The 19,197-nt window shown below is 50.2% G+C and overlaps 1 protein-coding gene across 8 annotated transcripts in view; it reads left to right on the forward strand.

The window, feature by feature from the left end:
• PCNT (pericentrin) overlaps positions 1–19,197 on the forward strand; it is a 134,030-nt gene that overhangs the window by 18,307 nt on the left and 96,526 nt on the right. For 7 of the 8 annotated variants that reach the window (XM_086676214.1, XM_086676210.1, XM_086676207.1 and 4 more), the window contains exons 3-12: positions 2,489–2,584; positions 8,026–8,103; positions 8,413–8,523; positions 9,836–10,091; positions 12,246–12,301; positions 13,445–13,619; positions 14,543–14,679; positions 15,833–15,944; positions 17,481–17,730; positions 18,365–18,434. In XM_086676214.1, the coding sequence (XP_086532340.1) occupies positions 2,489–2,584; positions 8,026–8,103; positions 8,413–8,523; positions 9,836–10,091; positions 12,246–12,301; positions 13,445–13,619; positions 14,543–14,679; positions 15,833–15,944; positions 17,481–17,730; positions 18,365–18,434 (1,341 nt within the window). The remainder of the gene's footprint in view (positions 1–2,488; positions 2,585–8,025; positions 8,104–8,412; positions 8,524–9,835; positions 10,092–12,245; positions 12,302–13,444; positions 13,620–14,542; positions 14,680–15,832; positions 15,945–17,480; positions 17,731–18,364; positions 18,435–19,197) is intronic. The other variant, XM_086676212.1, reaches the window with a different exon arrangement.

Raw genomic sequence — 19,197 nt, forward strand, 5'->3', positions numbered from 1 at the left:
ATTTGACCTCAGCTATGCGTCAGGAACAAAGTTAAGTACGGGCCAGTTCTTGTAAAAGAACCATCCAAAGATTGCTTGGAGGTCAAAAATGTCAGAGGAAAATTACCTTTACAAAAACTTGTACTGAAGATTTGTTTTTTTAATGTTTATTTTTGAGAGCGAGAGACAGCGGGGGAGGGTCAGAGAGAGAGGGAGACCGAGAATCCCAAGCAGGCTCTGCGGCTGTGAGCGCAGAGCCCAACGAGGGGCTCGAGCCCACAACCGTGAGATCATGACCCGAGCCAAAACTGAGAGTCGGACGCTTAACCAGCTGAGCCTCCAGGTGCCCCTGTACTGCACATTTTAAGCAGGGCTGTAGAAGGGTTAGCAAGTATGGCTCTACAGCTCTTCCAACTCCTGTTTGGGCACTACCAGGAAAAATAGTCATCATCACTTATCGTCTGGGTCCCATGCTTTACTTTTTGTGTAAGTCGTTTTATAAATAACTTACTGGAGTAAGAATAAAGCAGTAAGTTAAAATGATATTAAAAATTTTGATACCTCTTTTTAAATTTTTTAAAATGTTTTTTATTTTTTATTTGAGAGAGAGAAACAGTGCGAGCATGAGAGGGACAGAGAGGGGGAGACACAGAATCTGAAGCGGCTCCAGGCTCTGAGCTGTCAGCGTAGAGCCCTATGTGGGGCTTGAACTCCTGAACCTTGAGATCATGACCTGAGCCACAGTTGGACGCTCAACTGACTGAGCCACCCAGGTGCCCCATACCTCTTTATATCAAGTAAATTTTGTCACGTAGAAATAAAAATTAAAGAATATTGATATGCTCTTAGCAAGTGGGATGATGGAGGTTCTTGATGCAAAATATTGTGAGTTGGAGCCTTCTTGTGAGTGATGCTGGATGAGACTATCATGCTTCCTCTTTCTTCTTAGAAATGTCGTTCTACACATTAGAGGTGCCTCGGTGGCTCTCATTGGGTTGGGTGTAGACTCTTGATTTCAACTCAGGTCATGATCTCACTGTTCATGAGTTCGAGCCCCGCACGAGCTCCGTACTGAGTGCAGAGCTTGCTTGGGATTCTTTCTCTCCCTCTCCCTCTGCCCCTCCCCCTCTGCCCTTCCCCTGCTCGTATTCATGCTCTCTGTCTCTCTCTCTCAAAAATAAATAAATTTAAAAAACGTTCTGTTCACTGATTCCTGATTTTGAGAAACTTGACTGAATATTGTATGTGAAGACTTGTAATCTGAGACTTCATTTTTACTGTCAATTTTGCCATCATCCTTGGCCTCAAGTGCTGTTCTCTCTCAGCATTCATCTTTTAATTCATCTAATGATTATGAAAGTCTGTCCTGTTGGCTTTCTTCTCGTTGCCATTTTGGGAGGAAAACAAAAAGTTCTTGGCTATCATGTTGAAGACAGGTTGCAGCGAGTCTCTGCAGTGAGTAAAAATACTGCAAGATGGTGATTTCACCGCACTGGTTCCTCATCCTCCGGGCGGCTCCCTTTCTCCTGTTTTCTCATTGTTTTGGTGGTTCTTGGCACAGTTGGAAAAACTGCAGAGTCTGATGAAATAATTCTTAGGATGATGACATGGTGCCATGATAGATGAAAACAAGACTGCTCAGGTCCGTCTTGGATCTTAGACACTACACGGGATCTAGTGGGCCCACGTAGTAATGGCAAAATAAAATGTTTTACTCTATTTCTTAAAGAAGTAAGTAACTTTTGTGTGTGTGTTTTTGAAGACCCAAAAGAGAAAATTTATGAAATATCAGCCCCTTCAAATAGTTATAACTGCTTAAAGAAGAAATGACAGTCATGTTGGGTCCAGCAGACCTCCGTAATGTACCCAGAGTTAAGGTGATGCTGTGGTTAATGACAAAGGCATGAGAGAGACTTACAGGTATTTTGATTTCATATTTCAAACATAGATTTTCTTTGGATATCACCTCACTTTTTTGCAGACAGTCATTATCAATTCATTTTGCACAGCAGATTAAAAGCCCAGAATTACTGTGAATTTATGGGCCAAAAAAACATCAGGGATAATTCATTGGGAAACTTTAAACTCAGGTTTGAGATGATAAAATACTCTTTTTTAAAATATTGAGGAATTTATCACAAATTATTAAGGAAAAATTTATCTAAAAATGGAAAATCACGAGGATGAAATATTTGAACTTACATAAAAATAAGAGCATAGAAAATGTGCATGTGTCTGAAAGAGTAGAATTTATTGAGAAACTAAAAATTTAATAATTTAGACATCACTCGCACAGTGAAATAACTTGAAGCAAAATTCATTAGGAAGGACAGCAGCATCATTAGGGAAATGAGTCGCATAAAAAATGTTTAGGGATTGAGAATTGTTTCTGGAGGAAAGCATGCCGTGAACGAGTGGGGCTGGAGCTGGTGTGGGCACTGGCCAGAAGGCTGAGGTCGCAGCTCTGGACGTTGCTATAAATGCTCTTCTCTGGCCCTTCCCCTCTCAGCCGGAGGACTCGGATGCAGAGAGGACGGGGGCTTCGGCGCGGCCACAGCGGAACACAGACGGCGACCATCCGGAACAGCCTCAGGTCATCACAGAGGTATTCTTCAGGCTTCTCTGTTAAAGCGTGTTGCTCCTGAGGGGGTTTCACCCTGTTGTAGAAATCCAGACCAGAGAGAGGACTCGGTCTCTGAAGGGTCCTGTCTCGTGAAGTGTGGAAACTCGAAGCAAGGAAAGCGGGCTTCAGAGCTTCCCCTGCAGGCCCTGCTCCCTTGGCGCTACCCCGGTGTGGAAGTCTCTCTGGGGACCCTTCTGACCGAGCCCACCTCTCCCTTCCTTGGGACCTCTAATCTTTTTTTGCCCCATGTTGAAGAGAGAAAGTTGCCTGTTGTGCGTTGAGGATAGCTGTCACGTGTGACCTCCCTCGCTCACCTGCCGCCTTGTTGTCGAGGCGTGTTTCCTGGGCCTGGCCCTCATCTCTCCCGTGGTCCCGTTTTCTGCCACAGGGCCTGACGTGAATTCCATGTGTTGAATTAATTCCTTGCGTTTGTTTTGTTTTGGTATTTGGGAGGAAATTTATTAGATACTGAACTGATTAGTTTTAAAGTGTTGTGTTAAAAGTCTGTATTATAAACAGTTTTTTTTAGGTAGGCTCCACGCCCAATGTGGGGCTTGAACTCAGAACCCTGAGATCAAGAGTCACATGCTTTACCAGCCGAGCTGGTGAGGCACCCCTGAAGCCTGTATTTTAGACGTTTGATTCTAGTAGGACTCAGTCCACATTACTTTAGGCAGTGAGCAGGTTTGGTTTTTAATTTGTGTTATTGCAGGAGAAATCTAGATCATAGGCAGGGCCTGGAAAAATGGTCTCTGGTGGGGTCCATAAAAGTCACCCTTAAATACCCATTTTCATACTTGTTTTAAACTGTGACATATAGCATGTGCGCAGAGAAGTAGAAAGTACATAAAGTGTACACGCAGCTTAACAAATGAATACACAGTAAATACTACATGTTCCTTCTGCAGTAAGAAATAGCACAGTGCTGGACCTGGAATCTTCCTCGTGCCCTGCTGCCCTCCTCCCCACACCCCAGAGTCAACACCGTCCTGATTTTCTGTGGCAGTTATGCTTTAGAACTTTGTGTCATTGGATCAGACGTGATTCTGGTCTTTTTTATCCTTTCCCTTCCGAAATCTTTGTGTCTTTGTGTTTTAGATGTATGTTGTGGTAAACAGCATGGCGTTGATTTTTAAAAATTATTCTGACAGTGTCTGTTTTTTTACTGGATAGTTTTTTTTTAAATAAATGTTTATTCATTTTTTTTATAAAAAATTTTTTTTTAACGTTTATTTATTTTTGAGACAGAGAGAGACAGAGCATGAATGGGGGAGGGCCAGAGAGAGAGGGAGACACAGAATCTGAAGCAGGCTCCAGGCTCTGAGCTGTCAGCACAGAGCCCGACGCAGGGCTGGAACTCACAGAGCGGGAGATCATGACCTGAGCCGAAGTCGGTCGCTTAACCAACTGAGCCACCCAGGCGCCCCTGTTTATTCGTTTTTGAGAGAGAGAGAAAGAACGAGCAGGGGAGGGGCAGAGAGAGGGGAACAGAGGATCCCAAGCAGGCTCCGTGCTGACAGCAGCAAGTCCAACGTGGGGCTCCACCTCTTGAACTGTGAGATCACGATCTGAGTCGAAGTTGGACACTCAACTGACTGAGCCACCCAGGAGCCCCTGTGTGTAGTTTAATTCATTTATATTTAAAGTAAACTTCGATGTGTTTGAGCTTACATTTCATTGGATTATTTTTTATCAGGAGATTTCTTTTTTTTAATTCTCCCTTTATTCATTTTGGAGTAATAATATACTCAGTTTCTATTCTTTTAATGGTGAGCTTATTACATACAACATTTATACTTTTTTATATCTAAATCTAATTAACACCTTCACTCTTTGATAGTACAAGGATGTTAGAATAGTTAAACTTCATTTATAATTCCCTCAGTGTATATTTTTGTCATTTTTTAATTGTAAAATACACTTAACATAAAACTTACCCTCTTAACCATTAAAAAAATTTTTTTAATGTCTATTTTTGAGAGAGAAAGAGAGAGCATAAGCAAGTGGGGAGGGGCAGAGAGAGAGTTTAGACAGAGAATCTGCAGCAGGCTCCAGGCTCTGAGCTGTCAGCGCAGAGCCTGACGCGAGGCTCGAACTCACGAACCATGAGATCATGACTTGAGCCGAAGTTGGACACTTAACCGACTGAGCCACCCAGGTGCCTCTCAAGCTGTTTTTTTAATTAAGCGTAACTATCCTTTCTAATGAGCAGATCTAAATGTTGCCTAGTATTTAAAGGTATGATTAGTTATTCACTTTAAATTAAATGTGTGGCTTGGGGGCGCCTGGGTGGCTCAGTCAATTAAGCGCCCCACTTCGGCTCAGGTCATGATCTCGCGGTTTGTGAGTTCGAGCCCCATGTCAGGCTCTGTGCTGACGGCTCGGAGCCTGGAGCCTCCTTCAGATTCTGTGTCTCTTTCTCTCTCTGCCCCTTCCCCACTTGTGTTCTGTCTCTCTCTATCAAAAATAAATGTAAAAAAAAATTTTTTTTAATGTGAGGCTTGGGATTATTTGGATCACTTTGAGTATTTTGGCCTGCACACCTGTGTGATGGGGCCACCGTGGGTGCTACTGCTTGAGACCTTTTCTCTTTTTAATATGTTGTTTTCCATGTACTTGTCATCGTTTTTGGAGTAGCCTGTTGTGTTCTCATCTTTAGTGAGGTGTTTGTATGAGTTCCGTGAGAATATCTGTCTTGGCTTGTGGGAGTCCTTCCAGATGGGTGCTGGATTTGTATTTGATCAGTGTCCCAGAAGTAGCTCTTCACTAAGACTTGTTTTTAGGTCAGTTTCTTTGCTTGGGGATTTCTGCACCCCGTGGCATATGTAAATTTGTAAACAATATGAGGAATAGGCCTGGGTTTTAATTTCTCAGGAGAGCTGCCCCCAGCTCATCCCCTCTGCCTTCCCATTTGGAGATAGAGAAGCTTCCTGACCTCCCTGTACCTGGCCTTCCTCCCCACAGGCAGTGAGGATGTCTGTCCTGCTGCACAGCCCTTCAGGAAACCTGTCAATATCAGACATCACGTTACCGACCACCGGCCTGGCAAAGCCTCTGATTCTGGGACCACATGCTGCTCTTAAGTGTCCCTGTCTCCCTAGATCATTTTAGATTCCACATCCCTTCTTTCTGGCACATCGGGGGGAGGTGTTCCCTCAAAAGTCACTTTTTTCTAGTGTTTATTTTTGAGAGAGAGAGCGCAAGTGGGGGGGCAGGGGACAGAGAGAGAGACACATACAGAAGCAGGCTCCAGGCTCTGAGCTGTCAGCACAGAGCCCTATATGGGGCTGGAACTCATGAATGTGAGATCATGACCTGAGCTGAAGTCGGGCACTTAACCGACTGAGCCACCCAGGCACCCCTTCAGAAGTCACTTTTGATATGTTTTATCCAACAGTCCTGATGTTTATAGCAAAAATGTTTTAAGATTGTGCCTTTTATGTTTAAATGTTTTTTTTTTTTAAGTTTATTTCTGAGAGAGAGAGAGCGGGGAGATGGGGTGGGGGGGGGGGGCGGGCAGAAAAAGAGGAGAGAGAATCCCAAGCAGGCTCCGCACTGTCAGCACAAGCCCAATGCAGGGCTTGAACCCATGAACCATGAGCTCATGACCGGAGCCAAAATCAAGAGTGGGATGGATGCTTAACTGACTGAGCCACCCCAGCTCCCCATGCCTATTTTATGTTTAGAACTGGACACTCCTATGTTACTGTTTCCCATTGGGGAAAAATCCGTAATTTGAAAAAGGATCCATGATGAAACTTTAACTGGCTCTAGCGCTCCCCTTTGAGCACTGTGATTCCACATTGGTGGCCTCGCAGATAGAGGCCGCTTGCATGTGCGTCTTCACCAACAGTACTGACCGCTTCCTGGCATCAGACGTGTGTTTCAGGAGCAGCAGGAGCCAAGGCTTACAGTCAAGGCTTTTTAAGTCAAGGCTTAAAATGGTCACAGAGGCTGGGAAGGGCCCAGAGGAGCTAGAGGAGGGAGGCATAGCTGTTCCAGGATTCGTGTTCCTGGGGCATGAGGCAGGTGCCCAGTGGGACAGAGGGCGGCTCTGCACCCTGCAGGGATTTTATGGCAAGGGCAGCAGACTCATGGAGTTTTTCAAGGGAGTATGACGAGGTCAGATTTGTTTTCTGAATGTATTACCCAGTCTCCAAGCCAGTGACCGCACATTAGGCCACGTGACCACGGGGGCCAGTCAGCCATGCTCATGGGAATGGCAGAATGCCAGGACTGGCCTTGAGCTTGTGGGGTTGATGGGAGGGGAGGCAGGAATAGGACTGTGAGGGTTTGGGGGTGCTGTTGACTGAGGTGGCTAATGTTGGAGGAGCCCTAGTTGGGGCAGGAGAATTTCAGATTGGTTTGAGTCCGAGGTGCTTTGTAGACAAGCCTCAGAGAAAGGTCTGGGCTGTCATGTAAGGGAAGCTGGGAGGCCTGTGGCTGTAGTGGCTGCTCCAGGTAGGGTGTGCTCCAGCGCAGGCTCTAGGCGGGGCGGGGGCTGGCTAGGGGAGAGGAGACTGGACTGCTCATTAGAGGGCCTGTAGCTTTTCTTTTCCCTTTGGAGTATTGATGCTGAAAATTTTCCAGAGTTGGGAATGTTAAGACAGAAACACTTCCTTTCTCTTTTAATTTTTTAATGTTTATCTATTTTAGAGAGAGAGAGAGAGAGAGAGAGAGAGAGAGACAGGGTGCGAATGGGGAGGGGCAGAAACAGGGAGACACAGAACTCGAAGCAGGCTCCAAGCTCTGAGCACAGAGTCCCAACGCAGTGCTCAAACCCGTGAACCGTGAGATCATGACCCGAGCCAAGTCGTACGCTCAACCGATTGAGCCATCCAGGCACCCCTAGACAGAAATGTTTTCTATGGTTCTTGACATACGGTGTCAAAATATCTCTTCAGAAAAAGTTTTGGCAACTTATTCTGTCGGTGACAGTATTCGGTTATTTTTCCATGTCCTTGGTGACATTGAGGATCAACATTATCAACAACTTTTGCCAATTTAGTTGCTATAAAATGATGTTTCAATTTACATCTTCAGGTTCAGCTTTTATTGGCACCCACCTCTTCCAGGCTTTTTGTGTGCATTTTCCCTCCTGTAAGTATCACTTCCCTCCTTTGACTGAGGGGCAGATGGCCCAAGGAGGTCACATTGCTGTCCCATATACACCTGCAGCCTCTCTTTCTGTGGGTTTCCGCTTTACCCCAGGCCACTTAAACAGGCTGAATGTTCCTTCGTAGTTACTTTTATTCAGATATAATTCACATGTATAAAATTCACTAAAGTACGTATTTCAGTGGCTTTTAGTATAGTCACTTTGTTGTATAACTACAACTGTCTAATTCCAAAACATTTTCATTACCCTAAAAGGAACCTGCCATACCCACTGGCAGTCATTCCCCTTTCCTCTCTCCTTCCAGGCCCTGGCACCCACCAGTCAGCATTCCGTCCCTGTGGATTTGCCTGTTCCGGACATTGCATATTCACAGAACCACACAGTACGTGTCTGGCATCTTGCACCGAGTGTATCTTGAGGTTATCAGTGTCCTAGCACGTGCCTGTGGGTCATACCTTTTTATGGCTGACTGGAACCCCTTTGAATGGCTTTGCCACACCTTGTTTCTGTATTCACCTGTCAGGGGACACGTGGGTTGCTTCCTCCTTCTGGTGATTGTGACCAGTGAACACTCCTGGACCAGTTTTTGTGCACACATGTTCTCTGTTCTCTCTGGGATGTTGTAATTGTTCCTAGTGACTGTTTTCTTGTGTGAATTCTCTGGGTCACATCCTTCGCTTTCCTTCTTCAGGAACGTGAACAAGAATGTATACTAGAAATTGCAGAACGGATGAGAAGACCGGAGGATGAGGTTGGCACACAGCAACCGGTGGAGATGTGGCAGGTCCAGCTGCAGACCCAGGTGACCCGGGATGCTTGGGCCCCCATCCAGGTGCTCGGGCATGGCTGGTCCCTGCACACGCACCCTGTGTCTTACACTCGTGGGTTTTGGGATCTGGGAGGGTTGCAGGAAGGAGAGGTTTGTCACAAAGTGGACAGATGTGTGTGGCAGCCTCGTTTTGTGTGGGGCCATCGGAAGGACAGGTGGACACGCAAGGATACTCGGGGGCAGTGTGTCTGGCCAGGTGCTGCTCGCCGCACAGCCGGATATTTCCCCATCAGCCATGCTCCCACTCATTAAACTCAGGCAGTGCCACCGCCATGAACAAGGCCATCCTGAAGGCACATCTGACTCCCCTGGTGCCTGCCACCTACAGGGAGCACGGGGTGCTGTGGACATGCTCGTGTGGAGGGAGGGCCATGTGCATCCCTGTTGCTCACTGTGGCCTTGCTGTCCTGCAGGACATCCCTGCCGGTCTCTTGGGAGATGTGTTCTCTTGCCATGATTTCTGTTATTGCTCTCCTTTATTCATTTTCTTTCTATGTGCTTCTGGGTGTCCCTTAAGTGCCTAGTTCTAAGTATGTTTTTCTGTTGTTTGTGTTAATTGGGAATAAAGTATGCTCCCCGGAACCCTGGCCTTCCTCCACTTTCCCCCAAGGCAGTGGAAGGAGAAACAGATTCTGCACATCTTAGCCAGGCACGGAAGTGTGCCCACCTTCCAGAGCAGCGAAGTACAGAGCTCACTCTGTCTCTGGTCTGGACCTGAGGTTCCTGTTGGTGTCGTTAACTTGGCCGCTTCTGGGCACTCTTTGGCCTCACATTTTGCCCTCATTGTCAGTGACTGTCCAGAGCTTCCCACTGTCCATATTCTGGTTGTCATTCCCATGTTTCTGACGAGGGGCTTGCAGTCTCTGGAACGGCTGCTCACCTGTCTCCAGCCAGCAGGACAGGCCTGTGGGCTGGGGAGTCTGCCTGGAAGGAGCTTGGGGGCCACCCTTTGTGGCCTGGGAGCTCAAGGAGGACACCACCGCAGGGCTGTGGTTTAGGTGGAGGGAGAGGACACGTGGGCCGGAGGGGCTTCCGGATAGTATCGGGTGGGTGGTTTTAGGCGGTTGGGGAGCTGCTGGGCGGTGCCAGGGCTGCCTGAGGGCGGCCGGGACAACTGAGGTCCCGTGGGGGGCCGAGCTGGTGTGCCGTCCCTTGAGTGTGAGCTCTCGGGGAGCAGGTGCAAGCAGCACGTGGTGGTGGGGTGCCACTGCGGCGTCCTTGCGGGCGCGCGTGAGCCGTGTACCAGATTCCACCTGTAGCCCAGAAACCCCTCTCTCTCCTGCAGCCGGTGCCCTCCCTGGAGCTGGAGGCGTTGCGCCTGAGTCTCAGCAACATGCACACGGCGCAGCTGGAGCTGACGCAGGCCAACCTCCAGAAGGAGAAGGAGACGGCACTGACGGAGCTGCGGGCCATGCTCAACGGCCGGCACGCCCAGGAGCTGGCCCTGCTGCGGAGCAGACAGCAGCAGGAGCTGGGGCTTGTGCGGGAGCAGCACGCGAGGGAGCAGGAGGCGGCGGCGCTGCGGTATAGCCGCGAGACCGGTACGGGTGGGCAGGTGTGCGGGGGCTTCACCGCCACGCGTCTGCTTCGGGTGGGGGGGGATGTGGGTGACCCCGTAGGAGTGTCTCCCGGGAGTAGTGTTGACGTGCGAAGTGCGGGGCGCGCTGGCCGCCGTCCAACCTCCTGGGTGGGGCCGCGTGCATCCTGCTCTGTGGGGACCCTGTTGTCCCCTCACCTTGCATCCACTTCTCCCGTGGGCTCGTGGCAGGTTTGGAAGCCACGCTGTTGGAGGTGACCTGCTCGTGTGCCGGAAGTGTCCGTGTCCACCTCTCATGGGACTGTGTCTGTGGCTGAGCTTTGTCGACTGACTCGGGGGCTTCTGGACGTGTCCCCCAGGCTGCGCACTCTGTGCCCAGTGGGGCCATGTCGCTCCTGGTGGACAGCTTAGGCACCTTTTCATTTGGTGATTCTCTGGCCTAGTGTGATCTCTTTGTTTATATCTGAGGCATACTTGTATGTTTTAATGTTTCTTTTGTACACTTTTTGTCAATCGCTACTTTTTGTAAACATCAGTTTTATTTGTTTTTCATTTTTTTAAAGATAAAAAACTTTTATTCACGTATATAGATATGCCACTTATATATAAATACCGCTTTATTTCCAATTGGTATATGATAAGAGGACGTTTTTTACAAATTTCAAGTTTTTTTTAAATTCGGTCAGTAGATGTAAATAACTGTTAAGTTTTAGCAGGATATGTAGTTTTAATTGTTTAAATCTGACTATAACACGTTGGTGCTTTTAATAATGATTAAATAAATATAAGCATCAGTTTTTTAACAGCTTGATCATGCTATAATTCACACACCATACAATTCTACCATTCAGGGTGTGCATCTCAGAGTCGCGCACACATCCCCACAATCTAAGGTTACAAATTGATCCCCCAGAAATAAACTCTTGCCCATGAGCAGTCACCCCGTTTCCCTGCTTATCTGCCTATTTGTTGAGTTTTTCATTTGAAAAACGAAAGCGGTGTGCGTGGCCCTGGATGTGTTGAAAGTCTTCCTCTTCTCTGCGCCCCACCCCCCAACCCCCACCTCCAAGAGGGAGCCCGTCTTCTCAGGTTCCAGGGTTACTGTCCTGTTTCCTCATGTGGGTTCAAGCAAACATAAATAAGTAGTTTGATGTCTTCCTGTTTTTGCTCATTTTAAATTTAAGTTTATTTATTTATTTTGAGAGAACGGGCACACATGAGTGGGGGGGGTGCAGAGAGAGAGGGAGAGAGAATCCCAGGCAGGCTCCATGCCAGTGCAGAGCCTGACTCGGGGTTTTAACCCATGAACCATGGGATCATGACCTGAGCTGAAACCAAGAGTCAGACGCTTAACTGCCAGCCCCCAGGCACCCAATTTCCTCATTTTTTAAAAGCACAAAACACGCTTTGGCTTAGGTCTCTTTCTGAGCCATTTACTCTGTGCTCACCTCTGGTAACAAGACCACAGAGGGCCCACACTTGCCCTCTGCTCCGTGAGGCTCTGCCATGGGCTGGGCCCCCGTGACCTTCCGTCAGGGGCAGTGTCTGGCTCTTCGCTTGAGTTCTGGGCTTGCTCAGACCACCCTCACCTTGCTCGTGCACCACTGACTGGCACCGGCTCCACCTTGGCTCGTTCCTGCGTCTCTTTCCAGGGCCCACACGTCCAGGTGTGTGTGCACCTCCCAGTCTATGCCGTGCCATGCCCGCAGGTCCCGCCTTTTCCCTCCCCCGCACCCTCAGCACTGGTACCTCTTTTCTTGTGCTTCTTCCCTCTCGGCTTGGGACCTGCTGGGTCCCAGAAGGTCTTTCCCTGTCTGTCTGCCAGTACCTTGCCTGGAGTCTGGCACGGGGGGAGCCTGAATGACAGGCCTAGGTGTGTGGGGGCCCGGGGTGGGGCAGACAGACCAGAGGGTGAGCCCCTGCGGCCCCAGAGCCAGCTTGTGTCGGGCTGTCAGTCTGGCTGGAAGGCTCTGTCCGGATGTAGGCATGAGTATCATTTGTTAATTAAACCATACATCGAGTTCTTACTCCCCCACAGACATGTACCCTGTTGTCCTGTTAGTGTCGGTGAGCCTTCCTGGGGAGCAGCCCTCTCACCTCCTGAGTGAGCAGACTGGGGGGAACTTCGGTCTGATCTGCTTTTCTGTTTTTCTTGCAGCTGAGCTGAAGGAGAAGTTACAGTCAGAAATGGAGAAAAACGTGCGGATGATCGAGGTAGACGTCGTTAGAAATGTCACTCTGTGTCTGCAGAGTTTCCCTTTTGTCCTCTATCCCGGTGGCTTGCCCCCACCTCACCTCCGGCTCCCCCCAGGAAAGCCCCTCACCTGATTCAGACACAATCCAGTCAGAGCTTTAATTGAATGTGCTGGTTGAGAATGCATTGCTTGTCGAGTTAGAGCCAAAGCATTCTTCTACTTGTACAGTTTGAGTTTGTCGGCACAGCTTATTGGGAGTTTTGTGTGTACTTGTTCTGTAGTATGAAGCTCTTGCACCCCCAAGTCTGGTTCCCAAGTGGCCCCTATGGCCTGGCCTTCGCTCTGCTTTAGGACTGACAGATGTTCCCTGCAGGGAGGCACACTGTGACAACTGAGTCTAACGTGTGTGTGAAGCATGCAGGTTCTGGGTGCTCTGTTGGGGGGGCGGGGTGCAGGCGGAAGAGGGGTGGAGGTGGGGTGCACGGAGTGCAGCGAGGCTGGGCAGCAGTGGGCCCTGAGTGCTGTGCTGACTATACCAGCTTGTCCTGCGGTTGTCCTCCCCGGGGGAAAGAGTTCTGTTTTAGGGTGTCACGGGAGTCTCTCACTGGAGCTTTTGATTCTGATGATGGGGCCTTTTTCAAGGCTACATGTGTAGAAGGGCCTTCGGTGTCGGTGATGGCAGAGGAAGTGGCTGGTGAGGTTGGAGGATGTGAGGGATGTTGGTGACGGTAGGGGACATGTGTGACATGGGGCATGTGGGTGTGTATGTCCTGTCTGTTCTGCTCAGGCTGTTGGTGGAGGCTTGTCCCAGGTTGAAGGTTTGTGCCCCAGTGAGGACTGGACAGTGAGGACTCATTTCTTAGGGCATTTGGGACAGAGCCAGCCCCCAGAAGAGGTCAGGTGATGTAGCACCCTGGGTCTTTCGTGGGGGACAGTGCGTGAATCGCCGAGTGTAACCTCCGCCCCTGCTTTGTTTCTAGGCAGGCGATCCTTGCTGTCTCTGTGCCTGTCCCTTTAAGGGGGGACCATCCAGGTTCCTGTGCTGATAGTTCTATCTGGGCGCGGCGACTGCCCACACCTGGTTTTCGAATGTAATTTGAATTTTTTGCCACAGATCATCAACTGTTGGCCCATAGTCATCTTCTTTCCTTATTTGGGTTAGACCCTGAAGCAAGACTGGGAATCCGAGAGAGGTTTATGCCTGGAAAACCTACGCAGAGAATTGTCTGCAAAGCATCGATTGGAGTTGGAGAATTTACAAGACCAGTTTAAGAAAGAATTGGCAGAACAGAAAGCTGAATTGGAGAAGATTTTTCAAGCCAAAAATCAGGCTGAAAGTGAGTTTCTAATTAAAACGAGCAAGTTTGAAGAGGGGACTGAATGCTCCCATGGAATGTAGAACAGAAGTCACGCGCTGTGACAGCCTTGAACAGGGCAGAGCGCCCTGCCTGCTGGCGCCAGAGTCACCCGCGGTGGTGGTGACAGGCGTGACAGGTGTGGGCCAGCTGGGCTGCTTGGGCTCAGCCTTGGAGGCTCTCTTCGTTGACCACAGACTTCTCCAGCTCCCTAACCTCTCCTGAAAACTTTATTTCAGAGATGTTTGTCCTTGTTCCATTGCTAAATTGCCCTAAGAAAACTAATACTGTGATTGTTTACCTTTTATCCCGGTCACCTGGTGCTGCTGCTGGAGAGGAGCTGGTGCCTGCCTGGGCTGCCACGCACCCCCCTGATGCTCCCTGACCCTCCCTCATCCTCGGTGACCCTCCCTGGCCCTCCCTCATCCTCTCTGACCCTCCTTCATCCTCCCTGACCCTCCCTCATCCTCCCTGACCCTCCCTCATCATCCCTCATCCTCTCTGACCCTCCCTCATCCTCCCTGACCCTCCCTGACCCTCCTTCATCCTCCCTGGCCCTCCCTCATCCTCTCTGACCCTCCCTCATCCTCTCTGACCCTCCCTCATCCTCCCTGACCCTCCCTGACCCTCCTTCATCCTCCCTGACCCTCCCTCATCCTCTCTAACCCTCCCTCATCCTCCTTGACCCTCCCTGACCCTCCCTCATCCTCCCTGGCCCTCCCTCATCCTCTCTGACCCTCCCTCATCCTCTCTGACCCTCCCTCATCCTCTCTGACCCTCCTTCATCCTCCCTGGCCCTCCTGCACCCCTGCGGACAGTGGGGTCTGGAGGGACGGAGGGCTGGGGTGGCTGTGCTCCTGTGCTGTTGAGAACGCCACACCCTGAGTGCGGTGTCCTCTCCCCAGTTGCGCTGAGGACTCTGGAGGCTCAGCATGACACAGACATGAGGAAGCTGCGCGAAGACCTGCAGTCTGAGCGCTGCCGTCACTTAGAGGACCTGGAGCTGAGACTCCGTGACCAGGAGATGGAAAAGCAGCGGGAGGTGGGCAGGGGCGCCCTTGTTTCTACTACTTAGCAAGGGAGGGGGTTTTAGGAGATTTTGGGTGGGCTTGTTTCCGTTTCTGTCATTTGCTAAAACTTAAGTACTGAATGTAAAGAGATGCGCAGTACTTAGCAGATACAAAAGTAATGGTAACGGTTTGTGAGGCTGATTTGACGGTTTTGCCCAGTGTCACGCACGTAGAATCCATGCTCTGTACCAGGGGCTCTGGGGCCCCCACTCCAGGCACTAGGGGTCTCAGGCCACATTCTCCGACCATAACTCTAGATAGACAAGGAAGTCCTTAGAAGACTTAACGAGGAACTTCTCTGCTGCTTCTGTATTCAGAGCTCTTTCCCTGTGGAACACCACATACCCACGGTGGGAGGCGTGGCCAGATCCTCCTCAGGTACCCGAGGGCTTCTGTCCAAGAAGTCAGGAGGTGGAGTCTGTTTCTGCCTGTGCCTGTGTTTCAGATGAGAAGAGGAAGTTGTGAGAATGGCTTTCACACCTGCCCCAGCAGCCTTTCCCCATCACCTCCCTGCTGATTATTCTCCTTTGCTGAAGGGTGCCTTCTGTCCTGTCCCCACATGAGAAACAGCTGGCGGGGCCTCAGGGCCACCGCAGGCCGGCGCTTCCATGTCCCATGTCCCTCAGCCCTGCAGTCGTGCTCCCCACTTGGTCCCCACTTCGGCCTGACCACGAACCCCTTACGGAGATGGTAGTTGCTGCTCTCAGCTCTGTGGATGCAGGGTGGGCTGGCTCCGTTCACCCCTGCAGAGACCCTTTCTGGGAAGGTTGACTGAAAAACGCAGAGAAATTCCCAACATACCGCAGGAGGGCTGAGGGAGGGCCCCTGGGGCGGACAACAGGGGTCCCTGGGAGGCCGGCAGTGCTGGCTGATGCTGACTGGCGGTCTCCCCTGACAAGTTAGAGGATGTGTGTTTGGGACGACAGAGAAAGTTCCCGTCCTAGCAAGACTATAGTCAGGTACAGGCGTGTTCTAAAATGAGCTGTAGTTTTTCTCTGGTGCCACTGTCGCCGGTTTTCGCTTGGCTGTAGCTTTAGGAGTTCACCTTGTTGCCCCCGGTGCTGGGCACAGACCTCCTGGGGATTGGCATTGGACGGTGCCTCACACTGTCGCTTCCTTTTCCAGGTAGAGAGCCTCCGAGCATCCTACGAAGAGCTGAAGGCTCAGTCACAAGAGGAAATTCGGCGCCTGTGGTCCCAGCTGGAGTCCGTGAGGCCCGACAGACAGGACCTGACTGGTGAGGACTTTCATGTTGGAAGCTGAGATCCTCAGACATTACAGCTATGTGTTTTTAGTTGTTCAAGCTCCAAACTGGGACCTAATAATAGCGAGCGCAAAAGGAACAATCTTGTAAACTTCCTTGAAGATTGATCTGTGTGGTTTTAAGGTGAAAACTTGAGGGGCTTGGTTTCATCCTTAAACAAGTTGAGTAGCGGCTACGGAACCATGTGTCTTTCCTCACGTTAACGTGAGGCACCTCTCAGGTGTAAGATAAAGCTTATGGTGGGGCTGGTGTTTGCCTGTTATCCATGTTTGGGTGCCGAAGAAATGCCGTTGTCGGCGGGCCCTTGGGGGTACAGGTGTGCCTTGCTGCGCACCGCCTCAACCCTGGGAGCTCGCTTGGGGCAACTGCTGTCAGGCTTCTGTGGCCCTGAGGGTGACGCCCCGGTCTGAGGGCCTAGCAGACCCACTGTGAGACCTGCTGTAAGAGGAGTCCCTGCTGGCTGGCGTTACCTTCGGCAGGGGGAGGTCTGGACACACGGGCGTTTCTGCTGGTCTCTAGACAAAGCCTTTTCAGTCCGGCGGTCACCCTTGCAGGGTTGTAAGGAAGGCCCAGAAACGTGTGCGGTGGATGAGGCCTTGCTGGCACCCCGCAGCCCCCTGCCTTCTGCTGTCCGCCAGCACCTTGTCTTTCCCACCGTCCTGTTTGTCGATGGTGGCGGCAGGTGGGGCTCACAGCTCTCCTGCAGGTAGACTGCGGGTGTGAGTTCCTGCACGGTTCAGCTCTCACGTGATCTGTGGGGGAGCCTCGCCCTGGCCTCCAAGGGTCCTTATGGGGATGTTTGCTTTGAAACTTCTGGGTAGTGATCGGTTTATGTCCACATTACTTCAAGGCTAATTAATCATTACTTGTTAACCAGCCACCTGACAGTATTCTCTTGCTGAAAATAGTGGTGGTGGTAAGTTCTCTTGAGGTCAGTGTGTGTCACTGTACTGTTGCTCTTAATAGATTCTGGCAGACTTAGTGGCTTAAAGCCACACACGTTTATTAGCTGGCAGATGTTCTGTAGATTGGAAGTCTGAGATGGTGTGGCTGGGTTTTCTGCCCAGGATCACCTGTAGCCGGAATCAAGGTGTTGGCTGGGCCTTGACCTGGCTCACTGAGGCTGGCAGAATTGAGTCCCTGCGGTTGTAGGGCTGAGGCCTTGTTTCCTTGCTGGCTGTTGGCTGGAGCTCTCAGCTCCTCGAGGCTGCCCACAGTGCGGCCCCTTCACACTCAGAGACCCCAGCAGCACACGGAGTGCCTCTCTCGCACTTCCAGTCTGTCTGAGGCCTTCAGCACCAGCCTTAGAAAGCACTTTGCTTTGGGGGGGGGGGGGATGGGATCCTTCCTGCATGAGGCACCCCCCCCAGCGTAAGCCATGGAGGGTTCCTGCTTCACCTTCATGGTGCCAGGACCAGGGCCCTTTCTGGAGTTGAGGGTCTGCAGTGTCTCCTGACGTTTCCTTCATGTTTGATCTGAAGGTGATCTCATCATTCCTTCCCATTAAAGAGTTACCCGACCAGCTCCTGGCCCACGCGCCTCACGTGGAAGGACTGGGGCACCTAAAGCAAGACTTCCAGCAGCAGCAGCAGCAGCAGCGAGAGAAAACCGAGCACGAGTCTGAGCTGGAGCAGTTGAGGATTTATTTTGAGCAGAAATTAAAGGATGCTGAGAAGAGTTACCAAGAAGACCTGATTCTGTTACAGCAGCGGCTGCAGGAGGTGAATGAAGAGTCTTTTCTGGAATCTGTGGACATCAGGTAAATAAGTGATTTTCATCCTAAAGGTGTTTTTTGTTTGTTTTGTTTTTTAAAAGCTTTTTAAAAAAAAATGTTTAGAGAGCGAGAGCAAGCATGCATGCACACACGCGAGCAGGGGAGGGGCAGAAGGAGAAAGAATCCCAAGCAGGCTCTGTGCCATCAGTGCAGAGCCCTACGTGGGGCTAGATCCCAGGAGCCATGACATCATGACCTGAGCTGAAATCAAGAGTTGGACGCTTAACTGACTAAGCCACCCAGACGACACTTAAAGGTGTTTTTGAAACATGGGAACCTTGAGCTGAATTGAAATCTAGTTTTATTTGTGATTTTAGGTCAGTGGAGACTTGTATTTTAGAAACACATTTATGTTTGGGCCTCAGAACAGGGGAGCATTAAGGCTAGGAGCAGAGCGTGTGGCCTGAGCACCCCGGGTCCCTTCTGCTCCAACACTTGGCTCCCGTCATATGGTTGTGCAGTCACGCAGAAATGCCTCACTCGGCCATGGGCTCCTGTCGTTGATGGGAAGTAGGGGAAGTCGGCTCCTGGTGAGGGAGCAGTGAGGGAGGGAGCAGAGCTCCGGAGGAGAAAGGGCACATGCGGCAATTTCAAAACACCTTTTCTCTCATTCATCCAGTGCGTTTTTAGAAGAGAGGTCTGAAAAACGAAGGAGAGAGCACGTTGATGGACCCAGCCTTCAATCTGAGGTGATCTCTGTTCTTTCCTTAATTGAGGGGAAGTGGACACGTAACATTAGTTTTAGGTGCACAAGGTAGAGAGTTGACATTTGTGTGATTGAAAGTGATCACCGCAGTGAGCCCACTTAACATCTGTCAGCACACAGGCCTGCAAAGTCTCTTTCTCTTGTGATGAGAACTTTTAAGATCACTCTTAGCAGTTTTCAAATGCACAATATCGCATTTGTAACTGTAGTCCCCAAGCTGTGCGTGACCTCCCCAGGACTTGTTCATTTTGTAACTGGAAGTTCGTACATTCTGATCTTTCACCCATCTCCCCACTCCCAGCCCTGGCTACCATCAGTCTGTTCTCTGTGTCTGTGAGCTCCGTTTTAAGTGATATTTGTCCTTCTCTGACTGACTTATTTTGCTTAGCATTAGACCCTCAAGGTCCATCCATGTTGTCACAAATGGCAAGATCTCCTTTCTTATGGCCGACCAGTGTTCGTTGTGTGTATATATACACACGGTGTCTTCTGTATCCATTCATCAGTCCGTGGACACTTGAATTGTGAGCACTTGAGATGTGGCCAGTGTGGCCTTCCTGTCACCTGAGGTTTCTTTTTATTTGATGGTGATGCCTTGAGGTGTCGGTAGTCTGGGTCTTGTGGCTGTTACCCTGGGCAGATGGCACACCGTCACAGAGCACGGTGGCCTTGTGCAGGTGCACTCTGCCCCAGTGAGCAGTGGCTTTAGTGTGAGCGTCTGTTGTTCTCATTCAGGGTGTGTCTTG

Source organism: Puma concolor, chromosome C2 (assembly GCF_028749965.1).
Source record: "Puma concolor isolate L17-30 chromosome C2, mPumCon1.1.hap2, whole genome shotgun sequence".
Classification (NCBI taxonomy): domain Eukaryota; kingdom Metazoa; phylum Chordata; class Mammalia; order Carnivora; family Felidae; genus Puma; species Puma concolor.